Source organism: Hypomesus transpacificus, chromosome 12, assembly GCF_021917145.1.
Source record: "Hypomesus transpacificus isolate Combined female chromosome 12, fHypTra1, whole genome shotgun sequence".
In the NCBI taxonomy this organism is placed as follows: Eukaryota; Metazoa; Chordata; class Actinopteri; order Osmeriformes; family Osmeridae; genus Hypomesus; species Hypomesus transpacificus.
In genome coordinates, this window is record NC_061071.1 from 2,519,002 (window position 1) to 2,537,630 (window position 18,629).

General features: G+C 45.3%; 2 protein-coding genes across 3 annotated transcripts; both read left to right on the plus strand.

The window, feature by feature from the left end:
- Positions 1–6,414: 6,414 nt before the first annotated feature.
- LOC124474876 (insulin-like growth factor-binding protein complex acid labile subunit) lies at positions 6,415–9,206 on the plus strand. Its single transcript, XM_047031336.1, has 3 exons — positions 6,415–6,463; positions 7,740–7,889; positions 8,124–9,206. The coding sequence occupies exon 3, from the start codon at positions 8,142–8,144 to the stop codon at positions 9,204–9,206; it is 1,065 nt and encodes a 354-aa protein (XP_046887292.1). The 5' UTR covers positions 6,415–6,463; positions 7,740–7,889; positions 8,124–8,141.
- A 609-nt stretch (positions 9,207–9,815) lies between these two features.
- Positions 9,816–17,317, plus strand: mfsd6a (major facilitator superfamily domain containing 6a). 2 transcript variants are annotated; one of them, XM_047031194.1, is made up of 8 exons: positions 9,816–10,099; positions 10,592–12,266; positions 13,258–13,355; positions 14,538–14,699; positions 14,816–14,914; positions 15,203–15,483; positions 15,684–15,687; positions 15,965–16,056. In XM_047031194.1, exons 2-8 carry the CDS (start codon positions 10,594–10,596, stop codon positions 15,973–15,975), a joined length of 2,328 nt encoding a protein of 775 aa, XP_046887150.1. In that variant the 5' UTR covers positions 9,816–10,099; positions 10,592–10,593; the 3' UTR covers positions 15,976–16,056. The 2 variants fall into 2 exon arrangements, with proteins under 2 accessions (XP_046887150.1, XP_046887149.1); XM_047031193.1 differs by lacking the exon at positions 15,684–15,687 and having other exon boundaries at positions 15,965–17,317.
- Positions 17,318–18,629: the final 1,312 nt, after the last annotated feature.

Genomic DNA, 18,629 nt, shown 5'->3' on the forward strand with positions numbered 1-18,629 from the left:
TGAATTCTTATTTTGATGTGGTTGGTATTACTTTAAATCATATAATAAACACTACAAAGCATATATCTATTTGTTATCCCTATTTTCCTATTTGCCACTTCAGTCAGCATGTGAGTGATGCAAATTTAGCAAGTGAAATACATCATTTGCATGAAATTGTCCGGAGATACCAAATACTGACAAAGAGTTTGTGGCAGGCAGGCGAGGCGAGGCCGAGGCATCTGCTGTGTGGAGAAGGTCACAGAGGCTCCGACATGTTGAAAGCCTGCACTCAGTGACTAGTGAGCCCACGAGGAGCCAGGAGGTGGGCATCAAGGGAGACGAGGCTGCCCACCAGTCAGCTAGTATCAGCTGAACTCGCAGGACTCTGATCCCCTTGACCTTTCCCCTCACCTCCACAGAGTGTGCTGACATTCTCCACACTGCCCTCTGGGGATTCCACAGGGATTCGAGATCAAGCACCTGACAACAGTAAGAATGTTTCTGGAGCCGCATAGAGATGTGTAACCAAAGTTTGACCAAAACCAGAGTTACATCATGACAAAACAGATCAATGGATTTTAACTATTTCAAAAAGTGTGCCACATAAGGTCAAGTCAGTCCCCAGAAATAACATAGCTTCACGCAGCTTATCACTCGTCCATCCTCATTTTGGTCTCTTCTCATTCTGCTCATTCTAATCAAACCGATCTGATTGGACGTGAGGCAGCGGGGTGGTCAGTCACCATGGAGCTTCCACAGCCTTGTTAAGATGGCTATGCCACAAGGCAGGAACAGGATGCCATCCAAAAAGGCCTCATCAGCTGATAGAATGTTATTCCTCCCAGCAGGGGAGCTGTCATCAAGCAGATAATCATTTAGCATGTCCAGACCGTGAAGGGGGCCAGCATGGGTCCACGCCAATAACTGCCCCAGCAACTGGGCTTGGCAACCAGGCTCCATCCAGACAGGCAGGGCTTAGAATAGACATGGCGCTGTGCTGGGTCGGAAGCAATTTTGGTTTTGGTTACTGTCCATGTCAGTATGGCTTCATGACAGTCTCTCTCTATCCCTATATCTCACTGTCCCCCCCCCCCCTCTCTCTCTCTCTTTCTCTCTCTCTCTCTCTCTCTCTCTCTCTCTCTCTCTCTCTCGCTCTCTCTCTCTCTCTCTCTCTCTCTCTCTCTCTCTCCCTCTCTCATTCCCCCCTCTCTCTCTCTCTCTCTCTCCCTCTCTCACCCCCCCCCCCCCCTCTCTCTCTCTCTCTCTCTCTCTCTCTTTCCCCCTCTCCCTACCCCTCTCTCTACCCCTCTCTCTCTCCCATTCTCTCTCTTCTCTATATATTTACAAAAGTGCACTCTAGGACTGACCCTGTCGATGTTGTTGGTGAGGCACGAGAGTTTGGGCAGGTTGACCTGTCGTCCTGGCCCAGGGTTGGCCCAGGCGTGGTGACAGTCTGTCAGATGTTCTCTCAGTCACAGCTCGGCTCCTCTCGGCAGGGGATCCAGCACTCTAAAGGACAGGTCCCTGTGGACCACCAAGGGTAGTGTATTGACCTTCCACTGTGGAAGGAACAAACTGGAGCACTGAAGGTGACTCACACAAAGTCCTTGACTTCCCTGGACCACAAAGGGCTTCATATCCTTACAGAAAGCATAAAAAACAGCTAACATAAAAATCGGAATTCAGATATTAGACGTTTATTGTTTGTTGTGTGTTATATTTTTTTTACAGGTGACAATCCTCCTGCCACTTTCTTTCTTGCAAAGCTTGAATGAGCACATTTCGCATCACGGTTTGACTTTTCACCTTCTCCGGCATTGTGTTATGGGTGACACAAAGTGGCAGAAACCCATGAGCTTGTCCTCTGTGTCAATATGCCACAACACATCTGATCAGCTGCTCAGTGTCTCAGCAGGCATCAATTATAAATATGGAACCTGGATGAAGCAGAAACAGTTCCTGTACACCCCCCAGCCAGGGCCAATCAGAGCTCTCCATCTGTATCTGACCTCACGAGTATCACACCCAGAAAGCTGGATGAGATTTAGGTGAATTCTTTATGAGTACGCTTACTCATCTGTGTGATAAGGAATGATACCCAAGGAGCAGCATCTCACACAGCTCTGAAACAATGACATGTCTTGATGTGGAGATGGTCTGGGAGCAGATGAGGTGGTTTGTGTCCAGTCCTGGCTCTGCCTGGTCAGACTCTGGGTGGGCTCATAGGTTTATTTTTTGCCTCATAATGGAGAGACCTCGAATTACCAGACAAGGGCCGCGGTAATGCTTTCTGATTGGCCAACTGCCTGAAGGAAACAAAAACAATGGGCTGCAGGGACTCATAATATTTTGATAGGGCACCTCGATGTTAACACTTCACTGATTCAAGTCTTTGGTTTGGTCCTGCGGTCATTGGAGGGCAGGATACGGGGGAGGACAGGAGAGGGGGAGAGAGCTGGATGGGAAGCGGTTTTTCCACAAGGTCATATCGACTGGAAGATAAACTACACTCGATCAAGCAATGACCTGAAAGGCTCGACATCCCAAGAGGACCTCTCACACGCTGGGCTGAGACAAAACACTCTGCTGGCCATTGACAGTTTGTGCGTATTTTCTACATTTCGGTGTGTTTTAAAGGTAGTTTAATAACTCAATTCCTACTGTCATTCACTGTTATTCAGTGATTTACTCAGACTGGGCATAACGTACAGTACAAGACATCGCAAATGCCCTTACCCCGGTTATCTTCAAATAACACCTGGGCCAGAGCAAGGACTGTGACCATAGAGGGAAGGTAATGAGGAGGAGGGTGGATCCTGGTGGTTTGATGGGATAGGGAGAGACAGCAGAGTGCCTCCAAGACTGGCACTGGGAGCCAATTATAGGTCAAATGTCGGCAGGTTGTCCAGCCCTCAGCTCATGCTGCACCTAGCCTCTCTTCACTACGAGAGAACACACACATTACATTGCAGCACAGGAGCAAACACTTCTACATTGTCACAGCATACACACACGGATACATGCACTATTTAGTAACAGAGAGAATTGTACCGTCAAACATTGCCTACACGCCCACACACACACACACAAACTGACTCCTACAATACAGGTAGAGGTAGTGTTCTCCCTTCTCCGCTCCCTGGAGGTGTTTTACCTATCGACCGTGCAACTGTGTGGAGATATGCTTCCTGTGGCCCCCACTCACTCAACTGACTAATGTGTGCAGTCACTTTGGTAGGATTCCCCTGGGCACCCGCTGTCCACCCGCCCCCCCCCCCCCCCTTCCAGAGGGCGCGGTGCTGCCCCCTCCTAGTGCTCTGTGCGCTGAGGATCTGCCAAAGTCCACATGACTTACTCCTTAAGGCTCAAGGGTTTCCAGTGGAACTGCATCCTGTCACGACTTCAACACCAACGTCCAAATGTCTCATGACATACTATTTTATAGGAACATTTAAATATGAATCAACCCTCACTCGTACCAGCCTCATTCTCCTGGGCTCGTGTGCACCCGCATGAAAAAAGGGCACTGCAAAAGGGCACTGCACCACTTTGGTTTACTCCAAAGAAACCAACTTATGGTTTCCATATGTTTTTTAACAGACTGGAGGACCTATTTTCACTCAAACAGTTTTTTCTATCACTATCCACTCGGTTTGCACTCTCTTCCCCTCTTTCTCCCTTCTTTCCTCTGCACTTCTACTCCCTTACCTCCTCTTCTGCGAACAAACCCCCCCTCTCCTCCTTTCCTCTCCAGAAAACACAGATGGGGCACTGAGTCAGACTGGGCCCTCATCTCCCATCAGCCATGATGCAGTCAGCTCCTCCAGTGAACGCTAATGTAAATATTTGTGTATGAATCACCCCATCACCGCACTGACCTTTTTTTTTATTCACTTCTGGCTGTTTTCAAGCCTTCCTCCTCTCCATCTCCCAAGCCCCCTTTCTGTGTCTTCCTGGAACGGATTCGTCAGGTTCACTGGTCATCTGGGTTGGCCAAGTAAAGCAAACTTCAGACTTTCAAATCCAAACCTCTCTGAGTGGGAACAAATGCTTCTGAGGCCTTGGCCTTTCTGTTATGATTCTGTCATGACTCAGGAATCTAGTCAGTATTGTATATTGTCTTTTTTTTTTCAAACCATAGAAGGACTAGTTGCAATTCACGAATAGTTTAACTGCTTCCCTAATGAGGACAAACATGGAAAACTTCAGGATTATGGAACAATACACATGTGGACATTTATGAATTAAGGATGGTATCAAAGCCTTACATCAAGGTTAAGAAGTGACAATGAAAACTCTAACACCTCCCCAGATGAAAGACTGTCACAAGATTCTGAGTGTGTGCTTAACAAATTCAAGGCAAGTGTTGGGAGGGCCTGCTAAGAGACCCTCTGAAAGACTGCCTTTGTGTGCTTCTAATCCACTTATTACCATAAACTCTCATATTAATACACGTTTGCACGAACAACTCTGAGGGACCCCTGTGTTGACTTTAGAGTACATTGCTTTCACAGGTTTGGTAAAATCCTCTTAGGAAATGCAATACTCAGTCACAACTCTATTCAGTGACGTTCTTGGCCAAATTCTACAATATTTGCATGCTCTTTCCAAGGTCTTTGAAAAACCCCTTAGACATTTAAAAGTACCCGGACAGCCATATTTTGTTACCCTCAGAAACCCCTCCTGAAACTCAAAAGAAATATGAAAAGAGACAAACACAGAATGCGTAACAAATACAATTATTAGGAGAAAATGTTTTAACTGTGAGGGGTGACATGATTTAAGAGAGAACCACTAATGAAAAAGTTAGACCACCTGAGACACTAAAGAGACCTCTTCCACTATTCTTACGACCCAATCTGTAAACTCGGCTCTCCTCACCATACCAGGGTGTCCACGATAAATGAGTCATAGACAATCTGCTCTTGTTTTGCTTCCTCCTCTTCTCTCCACTATGTCTCTCTTCTCAGTTTTTGAGGAGCCCAACCTCTCTCTCTCTTCTCTCTGTCTCACTGTGTGAGCTGCCACATTTGGTCAGCATGCCAGTGTTAACGTGCAGTCTCACAATCCAGATTCCTCTCGCTTATAGGAGCACTAGGCTTCGCGGATACAAGTGTCTGTATCTTAGCTGGACAGTCTGGACAGTTTGGACAACAAGGCCTCTGGTGTGAAGTCACCATCTTCACACTCCCCATAGCACATTCCCTTACACTTTGATAACCCCACATGTTCTATACAAAGATTCATGACACCAGATGTGGTGAGAGAATAATGCTTTAGGGATGACTTGCTCTGTTTGATTATGATATCCATGACTCTATGAGTTACAATTATCACATTCAGTTGTTTAAAAGGTTGTCAAAATGTTCAGCCCAAACACTGCAAACTGCATCACAACATCATCAGTATTATCCTTCAAACTGTAAGATTGGTCTATAAATTGGCCACAAATAAATATGAACAAATATGAACAAAAAACATGAAATATGTTCTTTCTTGGTGCGAGGGAAAAAGGTGTAAACCATAAAAAAGGATCCCTTACACTAATCCAGTACCACTTTGAGGGAGTGCAACCTGTTCCATTGGAGACAGTGGGAACCTTTTAATTTACGAGCTGTTTACCCCCTCTGCTGGTCAGAAGCGTAATTACAGGTTCAAAGCATCTCGGGTCACAAGCCTCTCAGATGCTTAAATGATGGATTACGTCACATCACTCTCGACACACTATATATGTTTAGGTGGCCAATGGTCCTCACAAAGATTAAACTCATATATCCTTTGAAATCTGATGTTTATGTTTAAACCCACAAATCTCCCTTCTCTAAATCCAATGACAGCCTCTGAGTGAGGCTTTCATTGGATTTCTTGTCAACGCTTGCAACTTGTTTCCACTTAATGCATCGTTTCAATAGTATTTTACCTATGTCAGGAATAGAAGGCCGAAAAACGTTATTGCCCCCTTAACTACATTTCAATTATGTCAAACAACTTTTCAAGTCAAACAGGTTTTCATACAGTACCCAGCATAAGATGTTGTACCATGGTTGTCTTGGTCCTGTGGTCCTTTGGGCTTAGCTGGAACAGGTGACGTGGACCCCCCCCACCCCACCTCTCAGAGAGCAGCATAGATCGTGTCATCCCACAGTAATCCACAGGGATTACAAACTCATCAGGGGATTCTTTGGTTGAAAAAACAATAGTTTGATGTTCCTGACTGATGGATGTGTACATTCAGCTGCTAGAGAGTTGGGATGGCACTCTAATCCCCCCCCCCCCACCACCACAACCACCCCACCCCCTCCTTTCTCTAACTAGGAGTGATCTAACATGCATTTACACCCCCACCCCAATATCAACATGCTGGGTGAACACACTGGGATCTGATGCCAACCGAAGCATACTCTCCAACGGTGTCTCTCTGTGAGAGTCGTCCAAAGGCTGCAGCTGCACTTACTGGATACAGAATGGGCAAACTGCAAAGGTAGGCTATCCAGTTTCATACTGTGGAACGTAATTGCACTTTCTGATTTAGCCACATGACAATAGAAGTGTTTTGTTTTTTTGTTACATCCACTGTGATGCCTTGGTTAGTAGATATTTTGTATATGTTGGATCTTGGAAGGATATGCTGTGTATATGGCTAACAAGATCAATTACAAATAAGAACAGGAAAGTCCATCCAACCCAGAGTTAAATTGACTTAGTCTTCATGCAGTTACAGGTTGTTTAACTATTATTTTTGTTATGTATTTGTACACAGTAACAGACAAATAAAATGTGTCATTGTTAATTTAATTGATCTTTGTTCAGACATTGACTGGCCCATTTAACTTTCCATCAGAATCTACTGTAGCCAATAGGAGAGATAATGCAAAACTCTCAAAGCCCACAGGAATAATGTAGGAGGTCAGGTCTACTGTAGATGGAAGTGAGGGCCAAGATGAAACTCAAACCCTGCCTGACTTTGGACAGGCCAGCAGAACAGACACCTAATATCCTGGAGAAAAGGCAACTCATATATCAGAATAGTTTTTCACATTCGCATTGAATTAATTTTGCAGATACTGTTATCCAAAGCGAAATACAAATAGTGCATGTAAAAAGTACCCAGGACATAAAGGACCAGAACCGGTGTTTTTCATAGGTTCATGTCTTTTTTAAAGTAAAGTTTTCATTTGGACCACAAAGACTTGTGATTTAATGAATGAAGGTAAATGATTGGAAGAAGAAGGCTTGAGAATCTAGGTTAGGGATTTGCATGGCATTACTTAAACCTTTGTGGATCAACAGGTTACTACATAAATCCAATTGAAATCCCATCGTCATATAACATGAAGATATGACATCTGCATCAGGTCCATCCAGGCTGGTGTATTTGAAGTGTATGAAAGTATTAGTAAGGTTCATTCTGACTCTTCAAAATAATACGATTAGAATCAAGTGTGTACTGCTTTACTGCTTTTTCTTCATCAACCCTTAAAATGATGTAAAATACTCCATGACTTCATCCCTGACACTAAAATACTCCATGACTTCATCCCTGACGCACAAAATGCATAATTCGCAAGGTCAAGGCAGAAGGAAAGTGCATACTTATTCCAAAATGCTGCCTCAGTTTATAGACAAGCAATCTCTTACAGACTCCTCTCCTTGCCCCCTCATCCTACCACACCACATTGCGTGAATTATTGACAAGCCTGCCCCCCTCCCTCTCTCTGTTTTTCATCTCTCCTTTCCCTCTCTCTCTTTATATACAGTAGGGCTTCTGCTGTCAACAGTACCAGCGGTGAACAATAGTCTGTATCCTCTGAGCCCAGTCCTCCCTGCACACTTTCCACCTGTGCCTGACCCACTGCCGCTGTTGGCTGGATGGGAATAGAATAGATCTTGCTGCTCTTCTCACAAAGGTAAGCCCTCATCAAAACCTCATCAAAATAAAAAAACTAGGTTGTGCTGTGTTGTGTTGTAATGCTTTTTTCCATTAGTGTCTGACAATTAAGCATTACAAACTATTATGAGCTTTAGATCATGCATGACAGAACTAAACAAGTGTTTAGAGTTACATTTTGTGCATATTTAATTCTGCTTGTCCTACTCCAGTTATCTGTGATGCATTGTAATTTTTTATATTTTTTTTCCAGACAATCCCAGGAGCTAACATGCAGTACTTTTTCCTTCTTCTTCTGTTGATGGAGGTGTATGCCAAGTCCAACAGCAGCCCATGTGAGACAGGCTGTGAATGTCGTGGGGAGGTCAAGATGACGATCTGTGTCCGAGCCTTCTTCACCCAACTGCCTAGCAGCATCCCCCCTTCAACGGAGCTCTTGGACCTGTCTGAAAACCAGCTGACTTTCATCCCGGAAAAGTCCCTTCAAATGGTCCGCAAACTTCGGGTGCTGCTCCTCCATGACAACAACATCAGCGCCGTGGCTGACGGTGCCTTCTCCCAGCTGGAGTTCCTCCAGAAGTTGGACCTCAGCAGGAACAGGATCTGCTCCCTTGGCGAGAGCTTCTCCCTGGGCTTAGGGGCTCTGAGGGAGCTGCTGCTCTCAGAGAACCAGCTGAGGAGCTTGGACAGCAACACCTTCATGCACCTGGACGGCCTGCAGAGGCTCAATCTGACGGACAATGCCATCCATTCCATCCAGATGAGATCTTTTGGCGCCATGAGCACCTTACGCCAGCTCCATCTGGAGGGAAACAAGATCAGCTCGCTCAACAACGGGATCTTCTCCATGCTCCGTTCCTTGGAGGTGCTCAACCTGCAGGGGAACCGCATCAGCCGGACAGAAGAAGGGGTCTTCAAGCCCCTCACCAACATAGCACTGCTAAATCTAGCCCATAATCACCTGAGCACCGTTTATTTTAAAACGTTCCTGAGCATCCACAGCTACAGCACCCATATCCTTCTGGATGGGAACCCTTGGAACTGTGACTGTGACCTGCAGAGAGAGTTTAGAAAGCTGAAGAGTGTCCAGAGGCTCTTCCTGGACGACTACCACAACCTGAGCTGCAGCGCTCCTCCTGAACTGGAAAAATACCATCTGATGGATGTGGACACTGAGCTGTGTATAGCTGAGACAGTCACAGTGCTAATCATTACCGTCACCGTGGTGACAACGGTGCTGGGTGCCATGGTGATGGCAGAGAGGAAGAGAAAGAAAAAGAAAAATAGTAAACACTGGACACAGCAGGGAGACATGTCAGATGAGTCTGAGAATTAACCATTTATCAACCAAAATGTGTTATTTCCTAGAAGAATTATATAGAATATGTAATGTAATTGATTTTTGATTTTTGATCAGATATTATTTTTGTTCTAACTTACTCTATCTCTATTCAGTTGGTTATGTATAATTGTGACAACTATTTTAGTGAGCCTAATTATGTACTCAGTGACTCGAAACACACTGGTTGTGGTGTTGAATATTTTATTAAAAATTTTGAAAATAATAAAATGAGACTGGGCAGTGGTGGCTTTTTAAATTTAGACATCAGTCAGGAATCGTATACTGAACTGAGCATGATAATGTCCAACATTCATATCCTTTACCCTGTCAATCCACACGCTGGTTATTACGCCTTTAACAAAGGCCTATTTACATTTTTCATCTCACTTTGCCTGCAGAAACAACAGTAGCCTGCATCAGCCCACTGTCACCACATGTTCAATTATGATATTTATTCTAATGTGATTATGACTTGAGTTCACTTGATATGGCAGCGTATTTTTAACCACTGACAATTCGTAAAAGATGCAGAAATTATTTTCATAAGGACATCTGTCGAAACAAGAGCTTTCACTTTAAAAGATAGGGACGTCACGGCGCCTAGTACAGCCCATCCCTTTGCCCATCCACTGGTTCGCAAAGCACAGGTGGGAGAGATCGAGTTCGTAAAGAAAAAAAAACTGAATTATTATATGGCCCGTGGATACAGGAGTTCGTTTTCAAATGTTTACAAGAATCAACACGGATATATCTCCATGTATCTTTGGATATAAAATAATTAAAGTTGTATACAGAAAACCAGAAATGCTTGCAAGGAATCTGAATTGCTGCCGAAGCTGCGCAGTCATAGTTTGATGGGGGACTGACCGGTGACTTGAATTAATCAGGTATGAATAAAGAACCATTGCATTATTCTGTCATTAGTTTATTTAAAACGGTTTCTCAATGTAACACTTAAATTGGGTTTCTTTGTGTGATAGCGTTGTAAAACATATGGCTCTAAGTAGCTTAATAGGGTCTGTGTTTTCACCGGTTTAGTATTGATTATTTTTGTAATAGCCAACCAATAAAGTTCATTGTATTGTCAAGTATAAATAACCCACCCAAATCCCTTTGCATGTCCTTTTGTTCTGATATTCTCAATGTAATTGCTAGCTTTGACATTTACTTCCGCATATGACAGTGAAATGTTGCTGTCGCGCCTTATCAATGAGCAGTGTTTTCCAACATGATGGTAATGTAGGAAAATACGTTTTCAACATGAATGTTGACTCCGCGTAAATTGTTTTAGTAGTCACGCTACACATTGATTGCTATTCATTGAAATAAAATGTTGTGAATTGTATGTATATTTACGCTTTCACTATACTGTGTTATAGAAATGGCAGACGATGACAAAGTTGCCATCCTAACGGATGATGAAGAAGACCAGAAGAAAAAGTATGTCCTGGCTGAGCCTTTCAACTCTCTCTCCCTGGAGCTGCCTACAGAACTTCCTCCTCAAGGGCCTTCATCAGAAACACCTGCTACAGACACGTCCTCACCCATGGCCATAAGCTGCTGGGAAAGACTCTGCCTCCGAATTGATAGCCATCTCCTCATCTCCAAAATCTTTTACTTCTTCTTCTATGCAGCCTACGGCTCCTTGCACCCTTTCCTCGCTGTCTATTACAAGCAGCTTGGAATGTCGCCTAGTCGTAGCGGTCTATTGGTTGGGATCCGCTACTTTATCGAATTCTGCAGTGCACCTTTCTGGGGAATGGTGGCTGATCGCTTTAAGAAAGGGAAGGCAGTCCTGGTGTTCTCTGTGCTGTGTTGGTTGGTCTTCAATTGTGGCATTGGCTTTGTGAAGCCAGCTGACATGACGTGTGTTGAGAAATTGAGTGTGACCCCAACTGTGGCCCCAACCCTCCCCCAGACTGTATCATTCATCAATGATTCCCTGCCAGCCAATCACACCAATGATAAGATCGTTCGCCGCCACATAGATCATTCTGACTATTCGCTTTTGAATAATTCTGATCCCCCCAGTAACATGCACCGGAGGTATAAAAGAAGCATTGATGCCAATACTACTGAGGGTCCTACTACTCTGTCGATGCCAACACCCACCACTACCACCACCACCACACCCACCACCACCACTACACCCACTACCACCACCACCACACCCACCACCACCACCACACCCACCACCACCACCACACCCACCACTACACCCACTACCACCATCACCACACCCACCACCACCATAAGCACCACCATGCCCACCACCACCAGCACCAGCACCACCACCACACCATCCACCACCACCCAAGCCAAAGATTACATCATTATTTACAATCAGGACCAGGTAGAGACCATCTTCCTCATCATCCTACTGGTCATCATTGTGGGTGAGTTCTTTAGCGCGCCCGCCGTGACCATCGTGGACACTGTTACCCTCCAGTACCTGGGGACGCACAGGGACCGCTACGGCCTGCAGAGGATGTGGGGCTCCCTGGGCTGGGGCCTGGTTATGCTCCTGGTGGGGATCTGGATCGACCACACGCACATCGACATCATCATCAATGGCCTGGGCTGTGTCCTGCCTGAATACAGGAACTACCAGGTTGCCTTCATCGTGTTTGGTGTTCTGATGGGCGCCGCCCTGGTGGTGGCAACGCAGTTCTACTTTGACTATGGGAACTACAGGCAGGAGCTGGGGGAGGGGGCAGATGAGGCGGAGGCCGCAGCATCCACCAGGAACGGGCTGACTCCATCCCCAGAGGCGGGCTTGGACCAGAGCCCCGTATCGTCAGATTCGGGCCTCCAACATTTCACGTACAGTGACCTGATCCGACTGCTGTGTAGTGTGCAGTACAGCACGGTGCTGTTCGTGGCCTGGTTCATGGGCTTCGGGTACGGCTTTGTGTTTACCTTCCTGTACTGGCACCTGGAGGACCTGAAGGGGTCCACCACTCTGTTTGGCGTGTGCTCTGTCCTAAGCCACGCGTCAGAGCTGGCTGCCTACTTCACAAGCCATAAGTTCATCGAATTGGTGGGTCACATCAGGTAAGAAAGACAAGATTTTGGAGAGGGTGGATGAAACCTAAATGAGTATTGCTATCTTACTTGCTGAGAAAAATCATTGGTTAAACAGGTCAGTTAAAATACTGACCTGTTTAACCAATGATTTCTCAGCAATCCATGCACTTTGCTTCAGGGACACAATGATTTCATTGACTGTGTTGGGGAGTAGAGTCACACAGAGTTTGCACAGAGCAGGGACATTTGAGAGGGGGGTGTTATGTTTCAGGAGCAGGGAGGCCCTCAGGGCTCTCTGGGACCAACATCAGTGCAGCACTGGGATGCCTGTTTCCATTTCTCCACCTTTGTAGAGGCTTAAGCCACAGATCCTCAAAGTACTCATTCTCTGTTTGAGCTGTCAACAAATACAAATCCTCAAAGGGTGGTTCTAGTCCAGCAGGTTCTACAGTCCAGTTCTACAGTTGAAGGAGTTTATGTTCCTGAAATATGAGGATTTTTCCCATTGAGCTTTACCTTAACAGCCCACTGGACATTGAACCCAGTTTCATGTTTTCCTTTAGACCTTGGATGGCTGTCTGACTAGGGTTATGATAACACTGGTATATGTCTTGTTTCCTGAGTTGAGACCATGTTAATACAAACTGGAATTCTGACCAGCCAACAAGGACCATTCAAACATGTTTTCTTTTTGCTTTAATTGTGTTAAAAGTCCTTTCTAATTGAGTATGACATTTGTTTCGCAACAAGATCACATGAATAGAATAAAATGTGCAGCCTATTGTCCCTTTCACAGAGACATGCCATTTAAAGACTGAACACAGGTCAGATGTTTGTTTCCACCCCGATCTACTTTATTTGTCAGCAGCATTCAATTAAATCAGGCTAGGCCAGTTGCAGTGGCTTTCATATGGAAGCAGATGTCTTTTCAATCTTTCAGTCCAGACCAGTGTTAAAATGGTATACTGATCTACAGTGTAATGATTGATATCTTCACTGCCACCCTCTCCCACCTCAGGGTCCTGTACATCGGCCTGGCATGCAACACTGCTCGCTACTTGTATATTTCGTACTTGGAGAACGCGTGGATAGTCCTGCCCATGGAGGTTCTTCAAGGTAAGCGAGAAGGTCAAGTGATGACGTCACTCGGTGTGTGCGTCGATCCTGAGGCGTGTTCGTTAGTCGTGGCCTGAGCTGAACCGCTGAGGAGGGAGTCTGGGGACAGGAACTCTGCCTGTTTGTTCAAGCTACGGCTTATCAAACAGCCATTTCCTTGGCAACTCAATTCATAACACGGAAAAGGATGTGCGCTCTCGGGACACGCATATATTTTTGTCGCAGCACCCCACCGCAAGGACAAACGGGCACATGATAAAGATGCGTTTTAGCATGACTTGTGCAAAGGATAGGCTGTTTGTTTGCCATGGTTGTGGAGGAGCAATAACTGAGCTTACTAGCACCCGTGGTGTGGTTGGCCTTGTCAAACATTACACACCTACTTTCAAACAAACAAAAAATTCGAACCTCTGCCATCATCGAACATTGAAATTCAGCTTTACTGATGTAAAGGACAATGTCCTCATTGAATGAGTGATAGCCTATACAGCTGCTATAAACCTATATAATTTAGGTGCCTAGTCTTCTCAAATTCTAGCCTTAAACTGAACCTTAAACTGCTCAAGACTGCTTTGCTCCACCCACATAATTTCTGTATGGTCCCATTCTCTGAGCATGTGATGGTATTTTAGGTATGTAGCAACATGATAACACAGAACCTTATGCACTGAGTTTGAAGCCCTCTGCTGAGTCAAATGTCGATTTTAGTTTAGCAGTCTCACACGAGCAGTAGCATAAGTATGCTTTGTTAAAAACCATTGGGTTGAAATTATAAATATTTTGTGAGGGGGGGGGAGGCTCTCATGAGCCACCTCTCATGAGAAATCACAGTTGTGTGTAGATGGAGCCGGAAGAGGATAGGGAACGAAATGTCCTCTGCTGACAGTACTGCACCAGTAACTACAGAAGTGTGAACCTTTTACTTGATCTAGGGACTCTGATCTTTTCCTATATGAACTACGCAGAGTCAACAGACGCTTCAAACTACTCCTTTAGGTACTTTAGAAGGACATTCAAATGGGTCAAGTTGGTTGGCAACGGCTACAGTTGGAGATAACATTTCAGGATTATTGTGATTGTGCTTATTGGCACTAATGCTTTTTAAATGTAAATGAGTTTATGTGGGCACATCAGTACTAAAGTGATGTTTGTTTGGCTCCCTGTGTTTTTCTTGTGGTGTAGGTGTGACCCATGCGTCCGTGTGGGCGGCCTGCATCTCGTATCTGAGCGCCGCGGTCCCCCCGGCTCTGCGGACCTCGGCCCAGGGCATCCTACAGGGGGTCCACCTCGGTCTAGGCAGGGGCTGTGGGGCCATGGTGGGAGGAGTCTTTGTCAACTACTTCGGTAGGATGGACACACTTCCGACACACCTTCCCCTTTTTGTGAACCAGTAGTATATTCTTGTGTTTCAGACACTGTTTTGTAACGCGCCCTGTAAACCAACAAATACATTTTCACAGGAGTGGCTGAGACCTTCCGAGGGATAGGAATGGCCTCCCTCGTCATCCTCCTTGTCTTCTCCTTCATCCAGTGTATCACAGGGAAGAATGAGGAGAAAGGTAGGAGGAATTACTCTGGAACCGAAACATGATGTCTAAGGGTGGGGGGGGGGCAATCTTTACATTTACATTTAGTTATCTAGCAGACGCTCTGATCCAGAGCGACTTACAGTAAGTACAGGGACATCCCCCCCGAGGCAAGTAGGGTGAAGTGCAACGGCAACCTTCTGATTACTAGCTCGATTCCCTAACTGCTCAGCCATCTGACCCCCTCTATCGTCAATGTCTTTTACCTAGCATCAGTGCTTGCCAGTAAACAATGGTGTTGTATCCTGTATCTCCCCACAGAGGATAAAATGCTGGCAGAGAATATCCCCGTGCCCTCGAGTCCTGTGCCCATCGCCACCATCGACCTGGTCCAGAACCAGACTGGCGTGATGGTTCCCCGTCCAGAGGCCCGGCAGCCCACCAAGAAGACCAAACACCAGGAGGAACAGGAGGACGTCAACCGCCCAGCCTGGGTGCTCTCTGGCACCCCCTGGGTCACCATTGCCTTCGCCGTGCTCCAGATCCGAGAGAAGATCAGGTTGGCAAGGATCCACCCGCCCACAGAGAGACAGCCGCTGCAGGTACGGTGGAATAAGCAAATGAAGACAATGACGAGGCAGCGAATACATAGATATGCTCTCTGAACTTTGTCCATCTAATTTTCTCAGTGTTCTTTTAAAAAGCCTGTCTGCTTATCTGAATCTGCTTGTTTGCACTAACTTCTGACTGAATTTTTTTAAACTGCTCTTTTCCCTATTCCATGCCTTCCTTCCCATTGCAGAAAGGTGAGAGTGTGTGCCAATTTTCAACAGCAGGGCTTAATAGATCTTTGTGGGTTGGGTTCACATTGGGTGTGTTTGCAGTCCTGTCTGTGTTTATACAGTAATGTCGGTGTGTGTGTGTTTGGCGTATGTAGGCAAAGTGGGTGTATGTGTAATCCCTATTGTGTTACCACACCCAATTGACTCACTCTAGTATCTGCATGCTCTTAATGTTGGGTCATAAAGCTCTTCCAATGACGTCTGATAACTAAGAAGTGCGTAAACCTTTTTTTTTTTTAAGGTGCCAAATGAGCGGAATGCGGAATATCAAGCTGTGGTGACTTCTCACAGAGACTCTTGCGACAACACCAACGACCCCCAGGTGTCCTTGCACCCCACAGGACCCCCATCAGCCCTCAGCCAGGCACTTTCAGAGCCCACCGACGGTCAGGGGAGTTGGGAACAGACCCCTGTCCATCCAGACCAGAACACCCCAGTGGAGAACCCTGTCTTCTTACCTGGGAACATATAGCCAGTGCATGTGTACACCTCCCTCACTTACGTACACTGCTCATCTAGTGGCTTCAGTGAGACAGAGTTGACACTTCCATGTCTAGTGTAGCTGTCTCCCTTTATTCCCAAATTAAGTATTTATATAGATCATGTTAAGGGAGTGTTTATTAATCCTCAAGACTCACCTATGAACACAAGTATTTCGAATCGAACCTGGATTGGATCCATGATGTTGAAGTGCCTCTTGATGCGCATTTATCTTTTTGTTCAATGTCTGCATTGGTGTTGTGCAGGAGGGTCACTGATTTTTCAATTACATAATTTCACTGACTTGTAATATGCAAACATTACTCTGCAGTTTTCCTGCATTGTGCTTAGAGCGTTAGTGCCTAGAGTCCTTGGTATACATGACTTTTGGTCGAAGGGGGAAGTCGGATCGCTTCGCAACGTGTATTTATTGCTCCTGTTTTCCATATTATGACAGCATTTGAACTTCTGACTCTTTAGAAGCCAACTACTTCCTCTATTATCAGGACTTGTTGTCCTAATAGTTCCAGGATTGGCCACTTGGGGGCAGTAGTGTGCTACTGTACGAGGCTTAGACCCACTTGATATTAGTGTGTATGTGGTGTGTGTTTGCGTGTGTGTGTTTACTGCTGTGTGGAGTGTGGATGTTATTGAGGTCATGGTGTGCCTGCTGCTGATGGGATTGTGTGGGAGGACAGTAATAGTGTTCCGCAAAAACTAGACTATGTCCCATGTAAATAAAAAATGGTCTTGGCATAGATTAGGTCTAATATTTGTGTTGAAATCTCATCAGCTGCTTCATTGTTTTTCCCTATTGCCTTTGTTTTGAGTGTGGTAATTAACGCAATTTAATGTCATTTCCTCGTAGCTCTCGCTGACATACTGACAAGGGTTTTTGTTTTATCAAAGAACACAAATTAAGCTCCACAAAATTAAATCAAATGGTCAAAATTAATTTATTGTCCCATAGTATCTTTTTTGTTATTGTTCACATGGGTAGGCAGTATGAACTGGTGCAGGGTGTTACACTTTGAGACCATACTGTTTACCTTGGATTGTTTGGGGCTATAGTTCAATGGCATGAAAGGAATAAATAATGTATATGCCACTTCAATTGTGATTTGTTATTGGTCTGCCATATTTATTTAACATCTAGTTAATTTCAATGTAAGGTATCAAAGTGTTTGATGGTAATTAACCCACTAACCAAATTTAATTAATCAGCTTGTTCTTGAATGAACATTCTGAGCTCAACTACTCAACTATTTTAGCCTATGTTGACCACTGTTGTTCAGGCATCTGAGATGCCCTTCAGATGGGACTTTGTTGAATCTGTTGACTCATGGCGATGGTGACTGGTCTGTTCCCTGCCTGCAGACACTCCTGATGCACTACGAGAAATTAAATCAGACAGCTGCCATGGTCAGTCTTGCAAAAGGTTCTGTTTCAGCTGGCTACCATCACTGTTCACACAACGCACTGATAACGTGCCGTTGACCTACATGCACACTGAAGCCAGTTGGTGGTAAAATGAACTTCTAACAGATATGTAACATCGCTTAACATGCTCTTAAAACGGTAAGGGTTCAAACTCCATCTCCCATGTCACCTCTAGAACCCAGACCGCAGACCCCAGGATGTCCTCTTTTGTGAGGGGAGCAGCACAGAGAGACAGTGAAGGGCTTTGTCTTCCCAGTGATCAATCGCCCCATACATGACGCCCACAGGCCAGGCCTGCCGTGGGCTTCCTCAGCCCAGCTCACCAGCCCCCACAGACTGCACAGCACAGCGGGACAGCAGCTCACCCGGATCCCATCAATCCCATGCTGTCCGGCTGAGCCCTGGGCTTTCAGCTCAGACCCGTGGGTCACAACTTGGACACCGACTGGCCAAACCTTCACTTTCTTGCCTTGCACTGCAACATTTACATCCATTTTCTTCTCACTTTTATCAGATGTGCAGCCGAGAGTGAGGCGGATACAGTAGCTCTTTGAATAAGTACATTCTGTAAGGAAACCTAAGTTGGCAAGCTTTTTTTTCTAATTGAGTCAGGGACTTGTGTTTGAAAGGTAGGCGTGTGAGTGGGGGGGGTCTAATCCCTAGCTGTTGTTGTTTTCATGCCTGCTGGGTTGAGATCAAAAACTTAACAGCAATAATCATGCAAAAATGGTGCCTTTACTTCAAAGAGCAAATCAACTTTACTTATGCTCATGTAGATTTCATTGTTTTGCCGATAATTATATTTCTTCATCAGAATTTCCGAATGTTCTTGGATTTTAATAGTTTTGTGGTGTATAGTGGTTGGACGACAACCTCAAGACTCCTGGTTAGTATTGGCGAGTGAAATCTTTCCAGAATAAAGACGCCCTCAGATAAGTGCACACCTCAGAAATGAGCATGAAAGTTTCACAGAAGGGGCGTCAGGG

Excerpts from the sequence above, each read along its gene's own strand:
- LOC124474876 (XM_047031336.1), top strand. The coding sequence starts at position 8,142 with ATGCAGTACTTTTTCCTTCTTCTTCTGTTGATGGAGGTGTATGCCAAG.
- mfsd6a (XM_047031193.1), top strand. The coding sequence starts at position 10,594 with ATGGCAGACGATGACAAAGTTGCCATCCTAACGGATGATGAAGAAGAC. Across the intron at positions 13,356-14,537 it reads GCCCATGGAGGTTCTTCAAG|GTGTGACCCATGCGTCCGTG; the intron begins GTAAGCGAGAAG and ends CTTGTGGTGTAG. Across the intron at positions 14,915-15,202 it reads AGGGAAGAATGAGGAGAAAG|AGGATAAAATGCTGGCAGAG; the intron begins GTAGGAGGAATT and ends ATCTCCCCACAG.